General features: G+C 40.1%; 1 protein-coding gene across 4 annotated transcripts in view; it reads left to right on the top strand.

The window, feature by feature from the left end:
• KIF26B (kinesin family member 26B) overlaps positions 1-27,004 on the top strand; it is a 607,348-nt gene that overhangs the window by 105,348 nt on the left and 474,996 nt on the right. Inside the window, exons 3-4 of one of the 4 annotated variants that reach the window (XM_073672795.1) lie at positions 10,255-10,401; positions 12,777-12,830. The exons of 1 other annotated variant lie outside the window; for it this stretch is intronic. In XM_073672795.1, the coding sequence (XP_073528896.1) occupies positions 10,255-10,401; positions 12,777-12,830 (201 nt within the window). The remainder of the gene's footprint in view (positions 1-10,254; positions 10,402-12,776; positions 12,831-27,004) is intronic. 2 more of the 4 variants (XM_073672796.1, XM_073672797.1) reach the window with 2 other exon arrangements.

The following is a 27,004-nucleotide window of genomic DNA, read 5'->3' on the forward strand; positions in this document are numbered from 1 at the left end:
AAGGCTATGTGCCCACGATGCAGAAATGCTCAGGATTTTTTCCTGAGCGTTTCTGCATCTCCCTGGCAGAAAAAACGCATGCGGATTGTACATGCGGATTGTACATGCGGATTGTACATGTGGATTGTACATGCGGATTGTACATGCGTTTTCCTGCCAGGGACAGGCGGAAGTGAAGCGTTCTTCACATGCATTTCCGCATGCGGTTGACAAGCGCTTTCCAAGCGATTTTAGCATCACTTGGAAAGTGCTTGACAACTTGTTCACACTATATAAATCCATGCAAACAGCATGGATTTATATACTGTGACCGAAAGAATGTCAAAAAATAAAAAAATAAAAATATACTTACCTTCCGATGGCCCGCGCTGTCTTGCTTTACCGTCCCGTCTGCCGGCAGCGGTAGAGTGAAGGACCTGCCGACGTCAGCGTCGCGTGACCCGTCACATGACTCTGACGTCAGCGCAGGTCCTTCATTCCATCGCGAAGTGCCGGGAAGCAAGGAGGAGCGCAGCGCGGGCCGCCAGAAGGTAAGTATGTACTTATTTTTTATTTTATTCTTTTTTTACAGCTTTTTTAATGGTACCTGGGTGTGGATGAGACTCTCCTCTCCTCTACACTCGGGTACCATCCGCACATTAGAACGCGCCAATTCCGCAAGTACAGATGCAGTCTTGCGGAATTGGAGCGTTCTAATGCAAGTCAATGGCGGAGAAAACGCAGCGCTTCCGAAAAATAATTGGTAGTGCTGCGTTTTTTTCCGCAATGATAATCCGCAGCGGAAATTTCCGCAGCATGTGCACATCACATGCGGATTATCATTGGGGAACATGGCAGGCCTTCTCCCATGCGTTTTTTAAGCGTTTCTGCAGCGTTTTTGCCACTGCGGAAACGCTTAAAAAACGCATCGTGGGCACACAGCCTAACATACTCTGCAGTGCTTAAGAGACATGGCCACTTTGTTCCTCACAATCTAAAATGAAGATTTCTGAGCTTTGGAGATTATTGGAGTTTGGAAGGAAATCAGAGTACCTATTGGAAACTCATGCAGAGGAGAACATACAAATCCAGGAGCAACAGTGCAGTAACTCAACCACGTTCTCAACTGTAACTTGTATTGTTGCAGTGTTACTTAGCGATATACAGTGAGATACTTATAATCCTGCGCAGCATAACCTATACTGCCGGATGAAAGAGACTCTAGCTAGATAAAAGCAATAAACTTTATTAAATAGAAAAGACATGTAAAAAAGAAAAACAAAGAAACAGGGTAGGACAAAAAAACTCCAATGGAGAGAGGTGATACATATAACTAGGTTACATCAGATACATAATGAAACCATCAAAAATGCTGCTGAACGAAAAATGAAAATATGGCATGACAACAAAATATACAATCCAATAGATGATGCACACCTGAATAGATAATTGATAAAGTGTCAAGTGCAATCAAAATACAGATGTGCTTGGATAGGGCATATACATCTCCTAAATAATAGCAGCCTATAATACATATAGTATAAAGTGCCTATCTGGTCATACAGCCATGTAGTTGGACGCATATAGTGCATATAGTGGGGTTCTGAGAGGTGAAGCTGCACACATTGGTGCATCATGATCTTCATACATTGAAACCTTAGGTAATATACCGTCATATGTATCTTCTTCTTCACATGCTGCTGTGACTGGGGCTGCACTATAAGCACTATATGGATCCAACTACAAGGCTGTAGGACCATATACAGATATTCCACATTATGTACTTCATAGGTGCCAATAACGATGAGCAGGACTGTAGGTTGAAAAAGACACAGGTCCATCAAGTTCCACCTTTCTCCACCAGTCATGCTTTCTTTATCACTAGATTATTTACAACCCACAGTGCCATTTGCTGTGAGAAAAGCATCTAGCCCTTTTTTAATTCTCTTATAGTATCTGCCATTCCTCTTGCGGTATGGCATTCCGCGTTCTGACTGCTCTAACTGTAAAGAACCCTTTACTATTTAGCTGCCGGAATCGCCTTTCCTACACAAGCAATGTCCCCCAGTCCACGGTAAGGTCTTTGCAAGAAATAAATCATGTTCCAGTCCTTTATATTGACCACACATGTATTTATACATACAAATGACCTTGCCTCTGAGGCGTCTCTTTCCCTGTCCATTAACCAGTTATTTACCCATGTACATATACAATGGTGGCCAAAAGTATTGGCACCCCTGCAATTCTGTCAGATAATACTCAGTTTCTTCCTGAAAATGATTGCAATCACTAATTCTTTGGTATTATTATCTTCATTTAATTTGCTTGCAAGGAAAAAACACAAAAGAGAATGAAGCAAAAATCAAATCATTGATCATTTCACACAAAACTCCAAAAATGGGCCAGACAAAAGTATTGGCACCCTCAGCCTTTAGCCAAAATAACTGCGAACAACCGCTTCCGGTAACCATCAATGAGTTTCTTACAATGCTCTGCTGGAATTGTAGACCATTCTTCTTTGGCAAACTGCTCCAGGTCCCTGATATTTAAAGGGTGCCTTCTCCAAACTGCCATTTTGAGATCTCTCCACAGGTGTTTTATGGGATTCAGGTCTGGACTCATTGCTGGCCACCTTAGAAGTCTCCAGTGCTTTCTCTCAAACCATTTTATAGTGCTTTTGGAAGCGTGTTTTGGGTCATTGTCCTGCTGGAAGACCCATGACCTCCGAGGGAGACCCAGCTTTCTCACACTGGGCCCTACATTATGCTGCAAAATTTGTTGGTAGTCTTCAGACTTCATAATGCCATGCACACGGTCAAGCAGTCCAGTGCTAGAGGCAGCAAAGCAACCCCAAAACATCAGGGAACCTCCGCCATGTTTGACTGTAGGGACCGTGTTCTTTTCTTTGAATGCCTCTTTTTTTTTTCCTGTACTCTCTATGTTGATGCTTTTTCCCAAAAAGCTCTACTTTTGTCTCATCTGACCAGAGAACATTCTTCCAAAACGTTTTAGGCTTTCTCAGGTAAGTTTTGGCAAACTCCAGCCTGGCTTTTTTATGTCTCGGGGTAAGAAGTGGGGTCTTCCTGGGTATCCTACCATACAGTCCCTTTTCATTCAGACGCCAACGGATAGTACGGGTTGACACTGTTGTACCCTCGGACTGCAGGGCAGCTTGAACTTGTTTGAATGTAAGTCGAGGTTCTTTATCCACATCCACACAATCTTGCGTTGAAATCTCTCGTTAATTTTTCTTTTCCGTCCACATCTAGGGAGGTTAGCCACAGTGCCATGGGCTTTAAACTTCTTGATGACACTGTGCATGGAAGACACAGGAACATTCAGGTCTTTGGAGATGGACTTGTAGCCTTGAGATTGCTCATGCTTCCTCACAATTTGGTTTCTCAAGTCCTCAGACAGTTCTTTGGTCTTCTTTCTTTTCTCCATGCTCAATGTGGTACACACAAGGACACAGGACAGAGGTTGAGTCAACTTTAATCCATGTTAACTGGCTGCAAGTGTGATTTAGTTATTGCCAACACCTGTTAGGTGCCACAGGTAAGTTACAGGTGCTGTTAATTACACAAACTAGAGAAGCCTCACATGATTTTTCAAAGGGTGCCAATACTTTTGTCCACACCCTTTTTTAGGTTTGGTGTGGAATTATATCCAATTTGGCTTTAGGACAATTCTTTTTGTGTTTTTTCATTGAAGACAAATTAAATGAAGATAATAATACCAAAGAATTTGTGATTGCAATCATTTTCAGAAAGAAACTGAGTATTATCTGACAGAATTGCAGGGGTGCCAATACTTTTGGCCACCACTGTAGTTTCCCCAAACTGCATATTTGGATCCGTGACCTGGGCTTCCAAACATAAACTTGCTGACATCCAATGTGGATATAATCACCGTCAAAGGCTGTTCAAGGCATGCATATATGTCACAAGAAGCACACTTAATAGCATTATCAATGGAGCACCTATTAAATAAGGATGAACAGTACAGACAATATCGAAGCAAAAACAGGTAAAGGAAACCAACAATCCTGAGTTTCCTATGTTCTTGTGATTAATTATACAGTTAATCAATGTTTGTTCCGCTCAGCAAGATTCACTTGTAGTCTCTGGAACTTGTAGTGCTGTGACCTTGTTATCATGTGACTAAAGTCTCCATATAGTCCTTGCCATATTCTGCCATTGTGGAAGTGAAAGAGTTAGGTCCCTGAAAGTAAAAATTAAGCAATTTCCCTTTATTTAGAAGCTTTCCTGAGAGAAGATCTGTCATCTCTCCTCCAATTTGTGAGCCTTCCTATTGATCGTGTGATTGAAGTCAGCATGGCTGCCTGACGGCACGGTACAAGGCTTTTCCCAGTGATTGAGTACTCTCATTTCTTTTTGCACTTTTTCAAGTATTGATCCTGCGGCTGTGGTCGAACCCTCCACTGTTTCTTTTTCCTCATCACTTCTAAATGGGACTAACCTCATTTCATAAGCAAATGACATGGCCTGCTATACCAAAGAAGCCGAAAAAAAGGGAAAGAAACAAACATGCAGTAATTATTTGCAGATGTTTCCATCGCCACAGGGTCACAAGAGTGGAATGTCTACGCCTGACAATAATTCAATCCATTATTTATTTTACTATGATCTAATGCTTTGATATCCTGACTCTTTCCTTCTTTTAGAATATTTTTCTTTTTTGTAAACATAAATACCAGTATAGGAAGGTTAAAGCGGGGGTTGTAATAATGACAATAAGAAGACGCTTTCATTGTTTTTCACTATATTTTCCACCTGGAAAAATAGACATCTCAGGGTTTTAAGTAAAGTCTTTGTAAATGATCTTATGTATTATATTCCAGTCAACCCTCTTATTATCTTGGTCTAAAGATGCCCATACACCTTAGGCAGCTGACTCTCCTGACGCCTCCATACACGGGAAGTCTTGGCTAATCGTTCATGTGTTCCTTATGGCAGGAAGGAGTAAGTCACAATTGGAGGTTTGTCTTTAACCCTTTAGCATCACAGCTAGTTTGGCCTGTATGCCACAACCTTTTTTTTTCACTTTTCTAATGTTGCATTCTAAGAACCTGTCATGTGAAAAAATGCTATTAACCTGCCGATATAGCGTTAATCTACAGGTTAATAGTGTTTAAAACCTGCCCGGCGCCTGCACTTAGGTCCCTCTGCCGGAAGGAAATTGTTACTGGTGTGTCAAGTTTGACAGACAGTCATTCTGGATCCGGCTGTAGAAGGTCGCTGTGCTTGGCTTTGCAGACACCTTCTTGATCACTAAGGGCTAAGGTATCCTGCTCGGCGATAGATGCAGAACCTATTTAGGGACGATAGGGTAGTCAGGGTATTGTTAGTTCTGCTTAGGGGTCTCTAATCCCCCTTTCCCTAGTTGCTGGGCTTCCCCCCTTTTCCCGTCGTACGCTGGGTTCTTCCCATACCTAGCATGACAGAAATGAACTTTATTCCTCCTGGCAGTGTTTCACCTCAGTCACGGGTGTGGCGTTGACGCGGGTTCAGTCACCGTTCTGTGTGTAGAGAGCGGCGTCTGTAGACGCACCCGCCCAGACTGACTGACAGCAGCTTTTCAATAGGGCCTGCTGTCAGTCAGTGCTGTGGGCACAATTACAGCCACTGATCCCTATACACAGGGCAGTCACTGAACAGGTGCCGTCCCCGTGACTGGACACAGATGGCTGCCAGGAGGAGTAAAGTTTATTTCCTCCCGGCAGGGGGCTCTAATTGCGGGCACCAGGCAGGTTCCAAATGATATTACCTGCTGATTAACCCAATATCAGCAGGTTAATAGTGTTTTTTCACCTGACATCTTCAGCTTAACCTCCTTATGTTTTTGGCGACATCGTCATAGGAGGGCTTGTTTTTTCCAGATGACCTGTGTTTCTCAGTGACATCAATATGGGGTACATGTAAGGTACTAACAAACTTTTATTAACTCTTTATATGAAGGAATATGAATGAAACAACAAGTTTTGTCTCTTTTTTTGCATATTAAATATTGCACTATTCGCTGTGCAGCACAAATATAATGTTAACTCTGTTCTGTGGGTCAGTACAATTATAGCAATGTATATAGTGATGAGCACAAAAAAATTACATTTGGAATTGATTTTAGATTTTAATTTTTTCATAGTTCACTGTGCAAAATAAATTAACATGTTATCTTTATTCTGGAGTTCGATATGAATACATTGATTCACAATTTACACATTTTTTATGTTTTACTATTTTTACACAAGAAAAATGGCATTTAAAAAAAAAATGTTTTTTCCTTGGTTGTCATATTTTAAGAGCCCAAACTTTTCCATTTTTGTGCTTACAGAACTTCATTATTTGCACAATTAGGAATAGTTCTTATTGGCACCATTTTTAAATACATATCACTTTTGTATTACTTTTTATTTATTTTTTTTAGAAGCCAAGATTAGCAAACTTACACATTTTATATAGTTTTTCATATATCTTTTCTTTGAGGGCAAATGTCAGTAGGCTCAACCATCGTAAGCCATCTATATGGGCATGCAGGTCACAGAAAGTTGATTTAAATGATATCTTGATATCTGAGTTCCAAAGTCTTATTCCAGAGAAATCCACAATTATCTTATATGTAACCTGTTCCAGGCTATGGGCCGGATACTGATCTGCATGAGAATCTGCCTCCAGAGATTATAAAACAAAAAAAGGAGGCGTTCCCAGTGTGATGTGTAATGGCCGCTCTCTGCTCTCCTGATCTCACTGCAGAGCTGTGTGTGCTTATAACTGACACATCTGCAGCTTCCGCTCAGCTTCAGCTTCAATCCACCCAGGGTTACAATACAATGCAGCTGAGCTGTGAGAGCTGCAGGACATGTTTGTAATGTGACAAAGTTCAGTTCTACTGTCCTGTGTTAGTGTCTCACACTATTATCTCCCCCTTTCATTTAAAATAATCTCTGGAGACAGATTTTCATGCAGATCAGTGTCCCCCTCATAGATCTTAAAAGCTCATTTACATATTAAGAAAATGTGGATTTCTCTGGAATAAGACATCAGGTCGCAAATATCATGGTGACATTTTAATCAGTTTCCTATGATTTGCATGTCCATGTAAATGGCTTAGGAAGGTAGATTCCCTTTAACAACATTTCCTGTACAGTGTACAGGATGAAAAATTATATATTTTTATAGTACGGGTCAGAATTCTGCTATACCAAACATGTGGTTTTTTTTGCAGAGGATTTTTTTTAAACAAATAAATATTCTTCTTATTATTATTCTCATTATTATTAATAAATCTGTGATTTTGTGAATTTTATTTTTACTTTTTGTAACATTGAAAGACATTTTTTTATTTTTTTTCAGTATGTACCTGCTCCACAAAGGGGCTTGGAAATCCAATCCTTTGATCGCATTGATAATACACTGTAGTACTTATGCACTACGGCGATTTTCTAACATGGCAGTGTTTGACTGACAGCCTATCAGGTTCCGCCCCTGGCGGTATCTGATTGGCTGAGACATATGGCAGACACAAAGGCCAGGTCTCCTGTTGCCATTATAACTATTGGCACCACCATGATCGTTTTGTGGTGGTGCTGATGGGCTGACAAAGGGAGCGATTACCCTTTGTCAAACTGTTCACATGCCACTGTCACAACTGATAGCAGCATCTAAGGCATACGCATCAAACTCCGAGCCATGGGCCAAATCTGACCCACAGGGTGGTTATATTTGGCCCCCAACACCAGAACCTATGTGGGGTCATTATTCTGTATGGAGAACTATGTGGGGCCCATTATTCTGTGTGGAGGACTATGTGGGGTCATTATTCTGTATGGAGGACTATGTGGGGCCCTTTATTCTGTATGGAGGACTATGGGAGGCCCATTATTCTGTATGGAGGACTATGTGGGGCCCAGGACTATGTGGGGCCCAATATACTGTATGGAGGACTATGAGGAGCCAATTATTCTGTATGGAAGACTATGTGGGGCCCATTATTCTATATGGAGGACTATGTGGGGCTCATTATTCTTTATGGAGTACTATGTTGGGCCAATTATTCTTTATGGAGGACTATGTGCGGCCCATTATTCTTTATGGAGGACTATGTGCGGCCCATTATTCTTTATGGAGGACTATGTGGGGCCCATTATTCTTTATGGAGGACTGTGGGGCCCATTATACTGGTTGGCCCGTGACTTTGTCCAAGTTTTTCACTTTTTCCCTCTGTGTATTTAAGTTTGACATTCCTGATCTAAGGGGTTAAAGTGCTCAGATTGGAGCTATGTCCGCTCTCAACACATGCAGCCGGAGCTCAGCTGTGTATAACAATAATACGAGCACAACTCCTGTGCTCATGCCATCCATCAAAAATAACTGTATGCCCAATTGCGAGAAATCACTCGCAATCTGGATGTACAGTTTTGTCCATTCTGTTATCTCTCTAACTTCATCCGGATGCCTATATACACATTAGATGGTTGGTTAATATTGTCAGGTTTGGCCAAGTTTAATCAAGTATGTATGGGGGACTTTGGAGTCTATTCCGGATTCTTGGTCATAACTCTGCATGTATAAGTTTCAGAGCAGTATTTAGCTCTATAACAAGCTGGATATTTCAGAGGCCAACAAAAAATTCATCACTACATAGGAATACCCTAAAAGAAAGCTGACACAATTTGATTTCCTTCATTTTTTGGGAATAAATGTAAGTAAAATATTTTACTGTCATAAAGAAAAATTAAAAAAATCATTCCCAAAAGCATTAAAACAACCCCACTTTCTACATACTTGCAGTCAAATCAGCCTTATGTATGAGGATGAGAACAGCCGCCTTTCATGCTTACGATGCAACGACTTTATTACATTCTAGTATTTGTGGGTGGCCCTACCAATATCATTATTCATTTTAATTTGGCTGTGATAGATAAGCTGTCCTACATGATTCCTGGGGGCATCGAAGTCTGCCACCAATAATGTATTAAATATTTCACTGCTATTAATGGAGAGCCAAGTGTGATGTACACAACTGCTGATGTAACTTTCTACTTCTGTTATTTAAAAAGAATATTTATAGTGTTAGTCTTTTGATATCTTTTGTTACTGTATCCTAAGAAATAAAATACATGATGGATCATTTTACTTAAAAAAAATGCCAGCAGGGTGGCACCTCGCAGAGACAGAGGTAGACATCAATACCACAAAAACCGCAGTGCAGATAAACAAGATAATTCAAGTGCCAGACGAGAATAGGACCTATGCTTCTAACATAGCCCTGGATCATCTGCCTTCTGGGTGTTCTCATGTTTCTCTGCTGCTTATTAGCTTTAACCTCTTAATGTCAGGAAGGACTTTGCTGCTTTCCATCATATAAGCCTGTACTCACTAGTCTAATCCTGCATTGCACACAGTCCTAGCTCTGAATCAAAGTATTGTAAACCTTTGTCTTTGTGGACATCTCTTAGGCTTTCCGGACAGTGAATGAAAACTTACTGTCCCTGATCCCCCCCCATGCATCAATTTTACTGAACTGTCCTTAAATAGAGGGAACCTGTCATCAGGACGTTATACCCCACACTAATGGCATGTTTGTATTGCTGATAAAATCAGTTCCTTTCTTGTAAAAATCTGTCTTGCTGTTTTAAAGAAATCCATAGTTCAAACCGTTTGAGTAATGAATTAGCAGTGCAGTGGGTGGGCCCTGCTCTCACAGCTCTCCTAGCTCTCTGTTATCAGCCCACCGCCAGCCCCCTGTCTCTTACGGACAGATCTTGTTCAGAGGATGCAGGTCACTGAAACAGGAGTGACCTGTCAGTCAGAGACAGGGGGCCGGCGGTGGGAGGGGAATAGAGAGAGAGGCTGGAGAGTTGTAAGTGCAATGTCCAACCCCACTGCACTTGTGACTCAGTAAACATACAATTTCAATAATGCATTTCCCTAAAAGAGCAAAACGGATTTCTACAAGCAAGGTAAGGATTAAATCAGCATTTACATACATGTCATTAGTTTGGGGTATAAAATCCAGATGACAAGTTCCTTGAAGACAGAATCTAAAGTAATTGGGTAGTGGTAAAATAAATGAGAGATCAGTCAATAATTAGGTGTTACACTTCTTGTGATGTAGACATGGTCCATACCTTTGTAGAGCCTTTCATTGAACAGGCTCTCCACTTACATTTATTTTTAGTAAAAAAAAATCTGATTATATTGTGCTGATGTCAGAACATTTCCAATCCAGCTTACATTGCCAATCCGTTTTCCATAGACTTCCATGTTAAAAAGAACGGATCCAGCTGCAATCAGTTTTTTTCAGGCTGACAAAGAAGTTCAGATTGCACAACTTTTTTCTCAACGGATTGCTGGATCCGTTCTCACTGATGACTACTGGACATGTGAACTTAGCCTAAGAAAGGTAAAAATATTCTTGTTTGCTCTAAAAAGTGTCATTTTAACTTAGCATTCCCTTATTATTCACCTGACAATGATATGTTCTTCCAGTACACAAATATACACCCAAAGGCCACAGCCCCACTATCAGTAGTCGGTCAGTATTTTTTCTCAGGAGTGGGAGCCAAAACCAGGAGTGGGTGATAAATGCAGAATTGGTGACGTGTTTCTATTATACCTTTTCTCTGATTGTTCCTCACCTGGTTTTGGCTCCAAGTCCTGAGAAAAAATACTGACTGAATACTGACCAAATACTGATAGAGGGGCCGTGGCTTGCTTTCATAAAGGATTGTTCATTTTTGCCTTATTTTTGTGTGTTTTTCTATAAAAATGACTGTAAGAATGCAGCAAACTTTGATGTGAAAATGCTCCATGTGAACATCCCCTGTGCTGTGAGTGGTATGGCATTCCTAGAGCAGTGACAATACAAATTAGCAGTACAGAATATTTGGGCTTTAACGGTCTGCATAGGCATGCATTAGTCAAGACTGTAATCCAGAATAATAATAAACACTATGGCCAGCATAATGAAAATCACGAATATGGAGTGCGGAAAGACCACAACTCACACCCCATGGTCGCACAAGAAATTGCTTACTCAAAATGAGTGAAAAAACACAAGAGAGGACTGAGTATACAGCATATAAAAAAGACTTTATTAATAGAAGTATAGATACACAATATTATAAATATGATGAAATGATGCAGATAGGGAGACGATACAGAGCCACAAGGGCGCAAATAGGGAGACAGTCTGGAGCCACAAGGGCACGTAATAACTATCCACGACTAACCAAAATGGTAGGATAGTGTAATGGAGGGAAAAAGGGGAGGGAAGGAAGGTAGAGAAGGGGAAAAAGAGCGCAGGTTCCACACTGGTCTGCTCCTGCCTTGTTCCCTGACCCCCTCCTTGAGCGCCCGTTGGTGACCTTTTTGGTGAGTGTATCCTATATATGGATTTTATCTACTTTGGCCCCATTAGGGGGAAAAATGGGATATGTATTTACCATTATTTAATGTACTGATATCCTTCTATAGATATCTCTCCTATCTTACCATTTATCAGCATATGCTGCTTTGGGTCGCTCTTTTTCCCCTTCTCTACCTTCCTTCCCTCCCCTTTTTCCCTCCATTACACTATCCTACCATTTTGGTTAGTCGTGGATAGTTATTACGTGCCCTTGTGGCTCCAGACTGTCTCCCTATTTGCGCCCTTGTGGCTCTGTATCGTCTCCCTATCTGCATCATTTCATCATATTTATAATATTGTGTATCTATACTTCTATTAATAAAGTCTTTTTTATATGCTGTATACTCAGTCCTCTCTTTTTTAATCCAGAATAATGTCTACCCTATCATTTATACTGTTTCATGCGATTCCAGAAATATTTCTGTAAATAAGTGTGGATGGGAAAACTGGCCTTTTGTTAGGTTTAGTGCTTATTTCAGTTTCAGCATTAAAGTAACTGTTCACGTATTTAATGCGGTACCTTTCAGAAAAGCAAGAAAAATATCTATTATGGCATACTAGGCACAAAAACCTGTTTACTGTGCCTTCAAAGAACATCTGCTTGCCACCGCACCCGCTGCTGTAATGAGGCCTCTACTGCAGGGGAAATGCATGGAATAAGCAATTGTATGTGCGCATTCAAAGCACATCAACAGCGCCCTGAGCAGCTTGTCATGTATTCATCCGTAGGAAATACTGTTGTGTCTGATTCTGCAAGAGGGATTTGGCTCTTACTAGCACCCACTTCTTTTTTCAGTTACTTGGGTTTAAAAATGACTAAGATCCATAGTATTCAACCTATCAGCTAATATATATGATAACGTACATCCTACTGAAAATTATGAGAACACTGGACCAGTGGGCAAAACGTTGGGTGATCATATACATGCACACCAGTGCGGGTTGAATATATAGGTAGGTAGCAGAAGTCCAAGGGAACTTATAGAGTTACTATAAGGTAAAGAATATTTATACCGTGATAGCCAGTAGATAGAACAATATTGGAATCTGAGAGTCCTCAGTGGTTGATACCTTTTAATGGCTAACTGAAAAGATGGTAAACATAGCAAGCTTTCGAGACAACTCAGGTCTCTTCTTCAGGCTAATATTAGCCTGAAGAAGAGACCTGAGTTGTCTCGAAAGCTTGCTATGTTTACCATCTTTTCAGTTAGCCGTTAAAAGGTATCAACCACTGAGGACTTTCAGAGTTACTATATAAATTACACACATCACAGCTGCTGCAGAACGTTTCAGAAGTTGTGTGACCTTCTTGATGACTCACATCATCATCCTTTTTCATAAAGAACTTCCGCATCTTGTCTTTCTACCAGGTGCATCAGGGGTTAAGGGACTGCATATCGTCGACTTTGGTGCCGGCTCTAGAGGTATAATATTTTTATGATTCATTAATGTTGTAGATGGGAATACGCCTTTTAAAAACAGATATTTTGGATTATGGCTTTTTCAAAAGCTGAAATCATGGTGCAAGTTTAGACAGAGCCTTACATTGGGCTGCTATACTTTGCACAATGATATACAGCAGAATTATGTGTAAATGATGTAAGTATAGACTTTGGAAAAAGAATGTAGCCATAAGTGAATAAAGTCCATCTCTGTTTAATGTGCATTCATTTGTAATAAATGTTCCAATTTTCCCAGAATAAAGGCATAACATAGACTTGATTCACTATAGGACTATAAGGAGAGACTGGGCTGCAAGAAAGCAAAAGACAAAAAAAAAGTAGGGAATGACTATCAGCAGTGTTCAAACCTAGAACAAAGGTGAATGGTGGTGCCCATAGCAACAAATTACATTTCATCTGTCACTTTACATGAGTATAACCCCCAGCTAAACTCTGCCACGATTATGCCACAACTGTATTTTGGCTTGAATTTCCCATCTTCTAAAACCATTGATGTCTTACCAAAATAGTTATCTGCTTTACCAATTCTTTTTAAAAATACCGTGTTAGGGAATTTTTTAGCTACTACGTGGGAATCTCTTTTTCGAAATTGCACGGCATCTTTAGAGCATTTAACATTCTCTTGGACCTGGTAGGTCCCCGTATTACATAGACAACCAGTTGATTTCAGTGGGGACATACATGCGATTAAATAAAACACTTGCATACTGTTAGGTTACAGCTGATTGCCAGGAGGCCCAGCAACAGGACACCCAGTGTTCAACCTTTTGCTGGGTTTTGTTTGAAAAAAAAAAAAAAAGGATTATGCAAAGTGAACATATTCGTTGGAACTAAAGATGGCAGTCAAGTGAGGATTAAAAAATTATAACAGTCTCTCTGACTGCAGAAGATAAGAGAAGTGTTTACCTTGCAACAGATTAGTATGTTAAAGTGCATTTATACTACACGATTATTAACATGCGGTTGGTCAGCGGTGGTTTAACACTGCTGCACATTGTGCCCCATTGTGCCTGCATCCAACATTGTCCACAGTCTTCAGAAGCACAGATACAGGTGAGGATAGATTATATCTGTATAGTAAGTAGATTAGACCTTCATAGAACAGCCCATCAATGCTCCTGCTAACGCATTTGCACCATTACTAATTGCTATATGAATTCACCAGTGGGCATATACCAGCCGCTATGCTAAAAAATTGTATGTGCATGTAATGCAGTGTGAGTATATTAATATACTCACCTATCGCCCTTCTCTACAGTGTCCAGCGACGTTCTGCTTCGCTCCTCAGTGACCACCCAATCACACACGTATACAGTATATTATACATATATTGTGTGGAAGAAGTGCTTTAAAAAACAGAAATGTTAATAGTTTTTATCAAGTTACAAAGTGAATGAACAAAAGAGAAGCATTTTTTTCGCACCAACCTAAAACTTTTGCATAGTACTGTACTGCATATATTTATATTCACACACTAATTAAGCTTTGATTATACAATGTCTTAATTTTACTAGGTCAGCAACATTTTAATTAGGTATAAATATGCAAATATATGGTATTAATAATGAGCCTGCACAGAAAATAAACAATCATCACGTCTTGGTCTGTGCATTATTGTAAGATGCTAATCAAAATGCAGAAATTTCTAGGAATAGATGAATCTGTTTCTGAACCTAACAAGGCTCCTGTGCCGATGGTATTAATTAGGCGTTTAATACTCCGATGCTCAGGAATGTATATGACTCTGCTGCGGCCACTTTGCTATAAACATGTCTACAAACGTCAAATTATTGCATGCGCTTATATTTTATTCATCTTCCTCCAGGGCTGGAAGGAAATGTCGGTAACTGTGGTTGCCCCAGGTACCTGGATCTTGCCAGCTCCTTGGTGATATGCTTTCACCTTTTTGATTTATATCCTGCATTTTACAACATTCATTAAAGGGAAAGGATGTAAAAGTCTCTCTTGTGGGATGTGACCTCTCGGTGCAGACACGGTCCCCTGAGCACCGCAGCTCCGATGGTGAAGCTTAGTGATTTCTGCAGTAGTATTGGAAAGAGAACATATAGCATGTGTAGTGATCACACTACTCTAATCACCCTGACAGCTATGTGGCGTTGGAGATTGAAGGACACACTTATAGATTTTTTCATATCTCCGAAGCTTTGAGAGCCTGGGGAGTTTATCAGTAATACACATGTGACTATAATTACTTCTTGGTACGGAGTGTTTTCTTATAACATATTATCTTGTATATTTCCTAGATATCCATATTGTATATATGCAGAAATCAGCTGCTGAGAGAAATATTGGATGCATCAGCTAAATCATATCCATAGTTATATATTTATATATATATATATATATATATATATATATACATTACAGACCAAAAGTTTGGACACACCTCATTTAAAGATTTTTCTGTATTTTCATGACTATGAAAATTGTACATTCACACTGAAGGCATCAAAACTATGAATTAACACATGTGGAATTATATACTTAACAAAAAAGTGTGAAACAACTGAAAATATGTCTTATATTCTAGGTTCTTCAAAGTAGCCACCTTTTGCTTTGATGACTGCTTTGCACACTCTTGGCATTCTCTTGATGAGCTTCAAGAGGTAGTCACCGGAAATGGTTTTCACTTCACAGGTGTGCCCTGTCAGGTTTAATAAGTGGGATTTCTTGCCTTATAAATGGGGTTGGGACCATCAGTTGTGTTGTACAGAAGTCTGGTGGATACACAGCTGATAGTCCTACTGAATAGACTGTTAGAATTTGTATTATGGCAAGAAAAAAGCAGCTAAGTAAAGAAAAACGAGTGGCCATTATTACTTTAAGAAATGAAGGTCAGTCAGTGCGAAAAATTGGGCAAACTTTGAAAGTGTCCCCAAGTGCAGTTGTAAAAACCATCAAGCGCTACAAAGAAACTTGCTCACATGAGGACCGCCCTAGGAAAGGAAGACCAAGAGTCACCTCTGCTTCTGAGGATAAGTTTATCCAAGTCACCAGCCTCAGAAATCGCAGGTTAACAGCAGCTCAGATTAGAGACCAGGTCAATGCCACACAGAGTTCTAGCAGCAGACACATCTCTTCAACAGCTGTTAAGAGGAGACTTTGTGCAGCAAGCCTTCATGGTAAAATAGCTGCTAGGAAACCACTGCTAAGGACAGGCAACAAGCAGAAGAGACTTGTTTGGGCTAAAGAACACAAGGAATGGACATTAGACCAGTGGAAATCTGTGCTTTTGTCTGATAAATCCAAATTTGAGATCTTTGGTTGCAACCACCGTGTCTTTGTGCGACGCAGAAAAGGTGAACGGATGGACTCTACATGCCTGGTTCCCAACGTGAAGCATGGAGGAGGAGGTGTGATGGTGTGGGGGTGCTTTGCTGGTGACACTGTTGGGGATTTATTCAAAATTGAAGGCATACTGAACCAGCATGACTACCACAGCATCTTGCAGCGGCATGCTATTCCATCTGGTTTGCGTTTAGTTGGACCATCATTTATTTTTCAACAGGACAATGACCCCAAACACACCTCCAGGCTGTATAAGGGCTATTTGACCAAGAAGGAGAGTGATGGGGTGCTACGCCAGATGACCTGGCCTCCACAGTCACCAGACCTGAACCCAATCGAGATGGTTTGGGGTGAGCTGGACCGCAGAGTGAAGGCAAAAGGGCCAACAAGTGCTAAGCATCTCTGGGAACTCCTTCAAGATTGTTAGAAGACCATTTATGGTGACTACCTCTTGAAGCTCATCAAGAGAATGCCAAGAGTGTGCAAAGCAGTCATCAAAGGAAAAGGTGGCTACTTTGAAGAACCTAGAATATAAGACATATTTTCAGTTGTTTCACACTTTTTTGTTAAGTATATAATTCCACATGTGTTAATTCATAGTTTTGATGCCTTCAGTGTGAATGTACAATTTTCATAATCATGAAAAAACAGAAAAATCTTTAAATGAGAAGATGTGTCCAAACTTTTGGTCTGTACTGTATATATTTTTTGTATTGTCTAAAAAAAGTCCTAAATTCAGTGCTGATTTCATTGTGTGTCTTTATAGGTGTCAGGGTTTTGTTCTTCTGACACAAAGCTCCAAATCCTTGCACCCTTTTATTACCCTAAGGAGAAAGTCACTAATAAAGAGTGACTTCTGCTCAGAAGAGCTCAGCATGTACATGTAAGGTTAATTAATGTTATAAACTGCATCGTTTTATAGCCATCCCATCTCCTCCCTACTTTCCGCAACAGCTTATTTCTCTGTCGCAGTAAATAGGAGTCATTATATCAAAGATGAATTCATTATTGCGTTCAATGGGGCTATTAAGATCTTTATTAAGCTCCCCCAGGTGGTGGTGGCTGTAGGCAAATGACATCTTATCCCTTAAGGGTTATTCCCAAAATCACAGTGTGATCTTATAATAATGTACACACATATATATTAATTTGTGCCAATATAACTCAGTTTTAAGTCTACCCTGTTTTGCACATGTCACACCACTCCAGGCTTTATTTACCCTCTAGTTGTCATTGGAACCATCCAGGGAACGTTCATGAGCTCCTGGGTGATCATGCGCAGCGCAGTCTCTCTTAGGTGATGTCACAGAAAGGGACAGATCTTCCTTCATTACATGGCGGGCGCTCACACCGGAAAGCAATTGTGTACATCTGTGCTGGTAACTAAGAGAAATGATGTACTGTAGCATGGGGCTGTATACAGGGGCTAAGAGGAGAGATATACAGCATGACGGGCTGAAAGGAGTAATATACTGCTGAATGGGGCTCTGAATAGAGAGGCTGAGAGGATATACTGCAGGATAAGGCTGCATACTGGGGTAGACATGAGTTGAGTTGTGTTTGTTGTCTACTGCCGAGAGACCAGTTATGTAAAAATTCAAATGCCACTATATCGATGCATATGGCTGAGGATTATCTTCTCATATATGCATCAACAGAGCAGCATTTGCAGCTTCACAAACCTGATCTGTCAGTAGACAAACACAGCTTTTCACTACAGTTGAGAAAGAGTGCAGGACAGGTGAGCTTTGCTATAACCAGCTAACATTGTAAAACCACACAAGCAGCTATACTGATATAGATAGAAGAAGATAAAATCGGTCAGGCAGAGTACAGTATACTATCAGACAGTGCACATATAATGTGAATACTACACTTAGATTAGCCCAATGATGGCTCAGAGAGGTGGGGCTTGTCAGAAGCACACACGACAGGGAGGAAGGGGTCTGTAGCACTAAGGAGAATTAAGTGCTGCTGGGAAATATCGTGTTATCAGATAGGAATAGGACCACCCATTCAGCTGTTTGAAGTTGGATGCACCGTGGGACATGAAAAAAGACACAAAGATACAAAAAATAAATGTTATGTTGGACTTAATCTGTATACTAACTATACATTTACAATGTTTCGGGATAAATTATGTGATTCTGGGAGTATACCTCTAAAAGATAAGACTAGCATTAAAAAAGAACAGTCTGCTGTTTTCAAGAAACAGTGCTGCTTCTGTTCATGGGCAATAGCTTGTATTGCGACTTAGGCCTGATGACTTAAATAAAGATGACCACTTTTATTTTAATATATACATAGAGATCTATAGCAGATTTTAGCATTTTTATGTAAAATTAGGCTTTAAATGCTTCAGTGCTGTAAGACAATACACGTTTTAAACATTTCATACATACTGACTGGTAACTTTGCCCTTGTGACACTTTACTGTTGAGTTTAAATTTCTTTCAGTTTCCCATTTTGTTGTGACTTTACATGTGCCCATTGACACTTTTCTCATTTGGACCAGTATTGTCTGTCTTTGAGTTGAGCTATGTCCCAGTGCAGTAAATGTACCTGCATGGAGGGTGCAGTAGTGAACAGGGAGGAAAGCCATTAGCTAACAACCTTTAGGCCATTTCGGACATGGTGAGTGGGTTGTGGATTTTGTGCTAAAATGCTGCAACATTGTACAGTTTAATGCAAGTATAAGGGGTTATACCAAACCCCGTCCCATTCACAAAGAATATGCAACATACACTTTATGACACAAATTTACAGAAAGACTTACATTTTTTTTAGCTAAAATTGGCATCATAGTGCCAGAAAAGTGATGCTGCCATGCAGTATAGTGGAGTAGATTTTTAAGGTAACCAAATCAGCAGGGACCCATGGCAGTCCCAGCATTATACTGCCAGGCCTAAACTGGTGTATTTCATATGTTTGGGATGGCATGATGTAGCGTAATGCAGAAGACATTTTATAGCCTTGGCATTATTTCTCATGATGAGGGGGCGTGCTGGAGTCAGTGCATGCCGCTTAATGTATCAGGAGCATCTGAAAAGTGGTGTATGCCTCGCCACATATCTTACTCCAGTCATAGACTGGAGTAAGATTTTGGCGGAAGTAACATTGCCATTCATCATGAATTTGACAAGCGGGTGGGTGTTGCCACCCTCCTGTCCCACCCTAGCTAAGCCAATTTTGTCGGAACTGGGCGAAAATGGCATCAGAACCCCAAAAGTCCAAATATTTTAGCGCAGCCTTGAGTTGCACCAACATTTTGTAAATGTTCTAAGCTTATTACACCACAGTTCAGGCTTAAGGGCTTTGATGAATTGGGCACTATGTAAATTAAACCTGTTTCCATAACAATGATAGCACGATCTTCCTGGGTGCATCCACATATCAGCATACTTTATTGTAATTAATCAAGTTGGTTATTTGCTATCATAAATCTGATGCGATTATTGTGCCGTGCTTCGCCTTTACTTGGCTTGTAATTTCTCTGTATGGGAACATTGATGTATTCTTTGATCCTTGTAGTTAAAAGCTTGAGTGCAGAAGGAGAGGACAATACGATTCCTTGTGAATGATACGACCTGTCACAAGATGGAGCACAACACACCTACCTCTCTACATTCAAGCTCCTCAGACACCTTCAGTTTCATTAATGCATAATGTAATAACATTACTGACATTATATTCATTTATTCATATTCCTGGACTATTTCACATCTATACATTGAATAAAGGATGAGTAAAAGTAGAATCCTGCCCCCTGCTATTCTCACAACTAAAAGATATTACACACATCTGACATTACCCTGTTTTATTACTACTGGGAACCCCTACAATATATCTGGATTGTCCCATGATTAGCAATTAATTTATTTTTACTAGATCACAAATAGGGATATGATTTTTTCAGTTGGAATAGTTAAAAGAAATCTACTGTATCGTAATATATTGCTGTCAATGCTTGTTGGAGCGCCCCCTGGTGTCCTCCTGAATCCCTCCTGGAATGTCCATCACTATGAAACGTACAGTGTTGGTAATAAATGCTACTTTGAGTTTCCTGATCCTACACAATAGCGGTAACCACTTCACAGGACGTATAAGGAAGAATCTCAGGGGTCTGAATAAGCACATGGGACCACCAGCCTTGGACACATGAGATGGATGTGCTGTGCAGAAATCAAAGAACCCATAAGAAGTAATATTAAATATTAATTCATATTTATTTGTGGGACATCCTCTTTGAAATCAATAGCTATGCAGTCTTTATCAGTTAACTTTACCACTCTGTTTCCAAATAGGGTCCATGAGAAGGGATTATAGGGAATATGTCACCAGGATTCTGCTTCTCCATCAAAGAGCAGCATGATGTAGGGGCAGAAACCCTGATTTCAGTGATATGTCACTTATTCGGCTGCTTGCTGCAGTTTTGATAAAATCTGCTGCAGATCTGCCAGTTCTCTGAATGCTGAGGATGACCCCACCCACACCAATGATTGTCCACTTTCTGTGTGCACTATGCATAGGCAGAAAACTGCCAATCAGTTGTGTGTGTGGGGGACGGGGGGGAGCGTAATTAGACAACCTGGCCACAGGCCAAGTAGTCCTCTTCTGATAATCTCTCGCTAATGAAACAATAATTTTATAAAGACTACACTAAGCAAACCAGTATCTGATACATCGCTGGAATCAGGGTCTCTGTCTCAACATCATGCTACTTGCGGATTAGGTAGCATAAATCTGGTGACATATTCCCTTGAAGAATGTGTTCCCACTAATTACATTTATCACCTATCCCATGTATAGGTGATAATAAATGTATAATCACTGGGAATCCAAAGCTTGGGACCCCGACCAATCACAAAATTCAGGGGCCTAAGTCTCGTGTGTAAATGAAGTTCTCTTGATCGTCAGAACCTCAGTGATCATACACTTATCTTTTCTGTGAATAGGTGATTTGTGTATTTAGTGGGATTACTCCCTTCACTAAACCTGAGAGCCCCATTAATTGAAAAACAGGAAAACACACCTATTTGTTTTTCTCATGTGCTCCTCTGCCCAGTACACTAGGCATGGCTTGTGGCTTCATATTCCTCAGTACATTCTTGTACATTAATGAACTCCAGACTGGCGGCACGCACTGTCTGCTGATGGGTCTGCAGGGTAAATAGGATCACAGCCTCTTATCACTGCATAGATTGTTTCCTAGTAACCTATTTTAGGGAATCGCTCTTCGCACTTGTCCTTAAGGAGCAATACGTCATTTGCAATCCATGACCTTGTGATATTCACCAATCCCCTTGAAGTTAGAGGACCTGGCACCAGGTCAAAAGTGGAGAGTTTTTACTCTTATTTCTTCTGCCGCTCCCCTGAGTGTTTCCCTTTTGATTTTTAATCCTCCATACGGTTCCAGAGCTACAGACCTTTTTATCTAGTGCTAACATTTATGGTCTTTACCGATGAGGTGCTGCACACTGGGTAATTATGCAGATCATCCTAAAGACACGCCCTCAGACAATCTTGTAAGCCACGCCCCTTAGTAAAGAAGATAAAAAATGGCTTAAAGAAAGGTCCATGTCTGTGGAACCATAAGATGGATTTAAAAAAAGAAAAACTTCATAAAAGCAGAGACTGGTCACTTTTGACCCGGTGACAGGTCTTCTTTATGTCATTTCTAAGTTGTTATTTGCTTATTTTTACCATAGAGAAAGAAAAGATGTCTGAAGCTCGGCTGGGTATATGGGCCGCACTTAGTATTGAATTTGGCAGACCGCATTCTTTGCAAGACGAGATGATGTTTTCAGCGATACTATTTTTTTTCTATATGACTTTTTGATAAATTTTTTGAACAATTTTGACTTTTTTATGGAATTCATCATATGGGTTATGGTACAGTTTGATAGCTAGGGTCATTACGGATGCGGCAATAACAAATGTCTACTTTTTTGCCTACTTTGGTTCGTACATAAAACAACTTCTTCAGTGGCAATAATTTTTCCATTATTTTTTCATACTTTATTTTGAATTGTTTGGTCGGTAGCTGGTATTGCGGTGCTGAGAGCCAATCTCTGCGCTGCGAAATACTTCAATTGAATGTGCGTCCGAGGTCACACATTTAGCTGAAAAGAAGCCCTGGCATCAGTGGCCCCCCGGATCGGGCCGCCATCGTCTCGAGAGTTCTGGTGCCTGCGGGCTGCTTACCGTCCATGGGCCGCGTGTTTAAGCCCCCCTAGTGTTAAAACTTGCAAAGCTCTATTGTTTATACCAGATATTTTTCCAAAAGCCCTAATGTAACCTAGACAGAAACATAAGAAAGCAGATCTTTTTGATAGTGGGTTAATTGGAAGTAAATTTAGGTTAGAAACTCACATGGCCTATTACTTTCCCTATTCTAAACCATTACAGCATAAATTTATACTTGGCGATAAGCATACGCAAATTATTGTTGATATTAAATTAATAATCTTAGTCAACAGAAACATGGCTTCAATAGTACGTACTATGAGGATAGGTTCACAGACATCATTTAGGCAAAGATTTCTTGTTTTTTTATTCCTCAACACACAATGAGTCTCATTTATGAAAACTGGCTAAAAGTTTCTGTTAAAATGAAAGTTGCCCTCTTACTGGTGGCAGATTTTCTTTAAGAGTATGTGACTGTCACATTTTTTACAGGTGGGTCCGCTCCAAAACCCGCCTGAAAAAGCGGCCAGAAAGTGCTCAAAAGAATATACATAAGCATTTCTATGTCAGAACAACTTGTGGTTTATGTGTTCAGGCTTTTCAGCATCTTTTAACTGCTTCAGGTTTCCAAAAATGCTAAGCGGTTAAAAGGGGTGAGCTGACTATTCTGCAGGCGGTTTTACGCTCTATATGTCACAATACAGGGTGAATGGGAAGACTCAAAAGATGCCCAAGCATCTTTTCGAGTGTTTTGACAACATCTTTGCTTGAAAAACTGCTAAAGGTTTTTTCATTGTTGAGTTGAGTTAAAAAAAAAATGTCCAGAAGACACCAGTAAAAAAATGGCCCAAAGGCATTTGAAAAAAAACAGCTAAATGAAAACTATCAAAAAAGTTGAAAAAGTGCTCAGGAAACAACAAAACATGCTAATAAAGATGCTTCAGTCAAAAAAAGGGGTGCGTTTCCTGAAGCCTCTTCCTTTTCAAAAATAAAACTATTGTGGGCACATACACTTAGATACTTTCCAGCACTGATTGGCGTAAAAAAATTCACATGAAAGGGTGGTTCAAGCAGATTTTCAGTACTGCATGACAGGTTAAGCACTCTCGTATACTGTGATGATAAATGAGCAAATATATATATATATATATATATATATATATATATGTATATATATATATATATAAGCTAGACAATTTATTTATTCATTTTTTTCTTCTATATTAAAAAAAATAAAATAACTAGAAAATCTGGCCTGTGACCTTTGATGTTTCTTTCACACTCACCAATAATGAAGATGATCTGATGACTCGCTCTCCATTTCCATCCATCCGTATTGATTTATATTGGCTACAGACTGACAGGTGACACCACAAAGCTGCTTTACTAAACCTGTGCGTGTAATTAAATGCCCAGCTGCTCATCACAACCGATGCTGCAGAATCACTGACAAAAGAAGATGAGGGGTCTCTGAGTTTACCAGCGATTTTTCTTGACACCTGTCTTTTCTGTCATATTTGTGACTACTTCTACTATTCTTTAATGATTTTACTGTAACAATACGGAGCCTGTGGCTTGGATAGAAAATGTTACATATATCTATATCAAAATTCAATTAAACATGATGAACAAATGTTGTTTGTTTTGACTTGGGAAAGTGCACCCTGTGTATTGGTGAGGGGCGAGTGAGCTCTTCTGCCCCGGAGACTATTTGTGTCTGTGAGATCCCTGTGTCTCGGCTACTTCCTATTTTTACTCAAAATTTATAGTGTTTTGGGTGCACATTCTTAAAATTAGTTTAGACAAACAGAATTTGGACATACATTGTTAAAGTTCATTATGTTTAATTGAATTTAATATACATATATGTAGTATTTTCTATCTTTTTCACTATCTGTATTGTGTCTACGTATTAGGATAGGGAATAATAGTGTTATAAGGGATACCGACGTTGGGCAGGGATGCCACACAGTACAAATTAGGGTGCCAACTTCTGCTGCCAGGAAGGGACAGAAAGAAGGGACAACCAGAGATTTGATAGGTCTGTCTCTGCTGCTCCCTGGCTGAAAGAAGAGAAACCCGGTATACTGTATATCACCCTAACTGTATGACAGTTAGGGTGATTAATGAGTGGAACAGGCTGCCACGAGAGGTGGTGAGTTCCCCTTCAATGGACGTCTTCAAACAGAGGCTGGACAGACATCTGTCTGAGATGATCTAGTGAATCCTGCTTTGAGCAGGGGGTTGGACCAGATGACCCAGGAGGTCCCTTCCAACTCTACCATTCTATGATTCTATGATTCTACCCTTTGATATCCTTGTCTGCTATGTGTTTTTAGAATGATCAGTACTAAATGGTTTTAAAATATTAATAAAAGTTAATTTTTTAGGGTCTATTATTTCTTCTTTTGGTTGTTAAGCTAATATTATGCCATATCTATCTATCTATAAGTCGGTGGTTACTCTACCATAAAAGCCATATTTGTGCAGGTGTCTCTGAAGAGTAGAACAATGTACCACAACTCCAGAGTCTGATAAATCTTTCTGAAGGTCTTTTGCAGTCAAGCAGAAGTTCTGATTTGCCTCTGTATTAATCTTACGAGCAGCTCTCACTGAAATTTTGCTTGGTCTTCCAGACCTTATCTTGACCTCCATTGTTCCTGTTAACTTCAATTTCTTAATTACGTTTTCAATTGAATAAAAGGCAACTTGAAAACGTTTTGCTATGTTCTTATGGCCTTCTTCTGCTTTGTGGGTCTCCCCCATTTTCATTTTCAGAGTGCTAGGCAGCTGCTTAAACGAACCCATGGCTGCAGTTTTTTGGCACAAGGTTAGAGGAGGCTGGGATGTTATAAAGCTGGGAAATTTGCATCACCTGGGCTTTCCTAATGATGATAGTGAACAAGCCATAACCCTTGTTTAAAACGCACATGCAGCTGTCAGACCAAAAAAGGTTGTTCACTCCTGCTCTAATATATGATTTGCTGTTGAAATAACTTAAACTGCAATTAAATCTGCATTGATAAAAGAGTACCAAATCTTGCACATTTTGCTTTGAAAGCAACATTATACATACTCGGGCTTGGACTGACCCACAGGACAACAAGAGAATCCTCCGGTGGGCCCCTGTGAAAGAATGGGCCACTACCCCCTTATATGAGCAATATTTGGCACTATATACTTCAATCACTGTGTACAGACAAAGGCAGCATCTTATTCATTTAACAGTCCACCCCATTCATTGTTTTATGAATTTGTGATTGAGGATAATGTCACATTTGCATGTAGCTGAAAAGTGGGGCCCTGGAGATGGTTACTGGGGGGGCCCTTTGCACCCCAGTCCGACTCTGCACATGCTGTAGCAAACCCCTGCACTCCCATGGCAATGCTTTGCCTGGTCCCTTTTATATAGTTGCCTCCTCTGGTGCTGTGTCGAACCCACGTGTCGGAGCCTGGATGAAGAGACTGGGAAGGGATCAGGCAAGGTCTAAAATCTTAACCACTTGCATGCTAGTCCAGGCAGAAAATTGGCATAATTTCCATTTCTTGTACATTTATCTTTACAGTAGAAGAGAAAGTTAAAAAAAATAATGAGTACAGATGGATGTACAGATGTGTTTGTTGTCTAAGCATAGGTGACATTGACAAGGTAGAGCTTGGAAACCCTGAAGGTGAACATGACCAGTACGTCATCTTAGGCACTGGAAGAACGATGATGTTTGTTTGCCTCAATCTTTCATCTTTCCTTAGTGAATTACGAGTGTAGGTTTGTTCTATTGCTCTGATTACAACTATTTATCATATGATTGGGGATTTTTTCTTGTCTTGCACAGTTAATGTCTCAGGGCTCAAGGAAGAAAGGACAACCAATCAGAATGACTTTTTAACCTCTGTAAAACAATGAAGCTGCTGAGAGCAGCATAACTCTTGTGACAGTGATGGACATGTTATTGGTGGCTTGTCCCTCAATAGGGAAGGTGGGACATAATGAGTGTTTCGTTAAAGTTGGCTGGAGAACGTCAAGGTCATATGTATCCCGAAGAACAGTTTCCTTCTTTTCTTTGAATCTCCTTTTATTTGAGTCCGAGGAACAGCCACTTGCTCACCACTTTCCTCCCCTTTCCCTTCAAAGAAGGTGAGAAATAATAAGATATTGTATTTGGTTGTCGATTCCAAGCCAAGGTCATGAGGACTCACTGCGCAAACTGGTTCCTCTGTGTATCACTGTAACATATTAACCACTTCATGGGCAGTGTGACCCACAATCAAATGAAAATGGAGACACAGACATAGTTGCCTCTGAAAGGGCCTTTGATTCTTTCTGCCAAATATTCTCTCTAACAATGCATCAACTCTTACACAGAGGCTAAAATCCATGTGTATAAATCTTTCCCACCTCGTAAACACTTAATTGAGGCCTAAGCTTTAGTATATATTCGAGAAACGGTATGATTTTATGTTTTGCAGTTATACTTTAGCTTTACATAAGATGAAGTCTTGATTGAAAGTTCATGCTGAGAAGAGTGCTCAACTAAGTGTTTTTTGTGCCTCCTTATATTGACCCATACATAATTTTTTTATCTGGGTATTGAGTAGGTGGGAGCTTAAAAGGAGTTTTGGTATTAGTATCTGTTTTTATA

This window comes from Phyllobates terribilis, unplaced genomic scaffold (genome assembly GCF_046119375.1).
Source record: "Phyllobates terribilis strain yellow unplaced genomic scaffold, ASM4611937v1 Scaffold_3__8_contigs__length_932513732, whole genome shotgun sequence".
Classification (NCBI taxonomy): Eukaryota; Metazoa; Chordata; class Amphibia; order Anura; family Dendrobatidae; genus Phyllobates; species Phyllobates terribilis.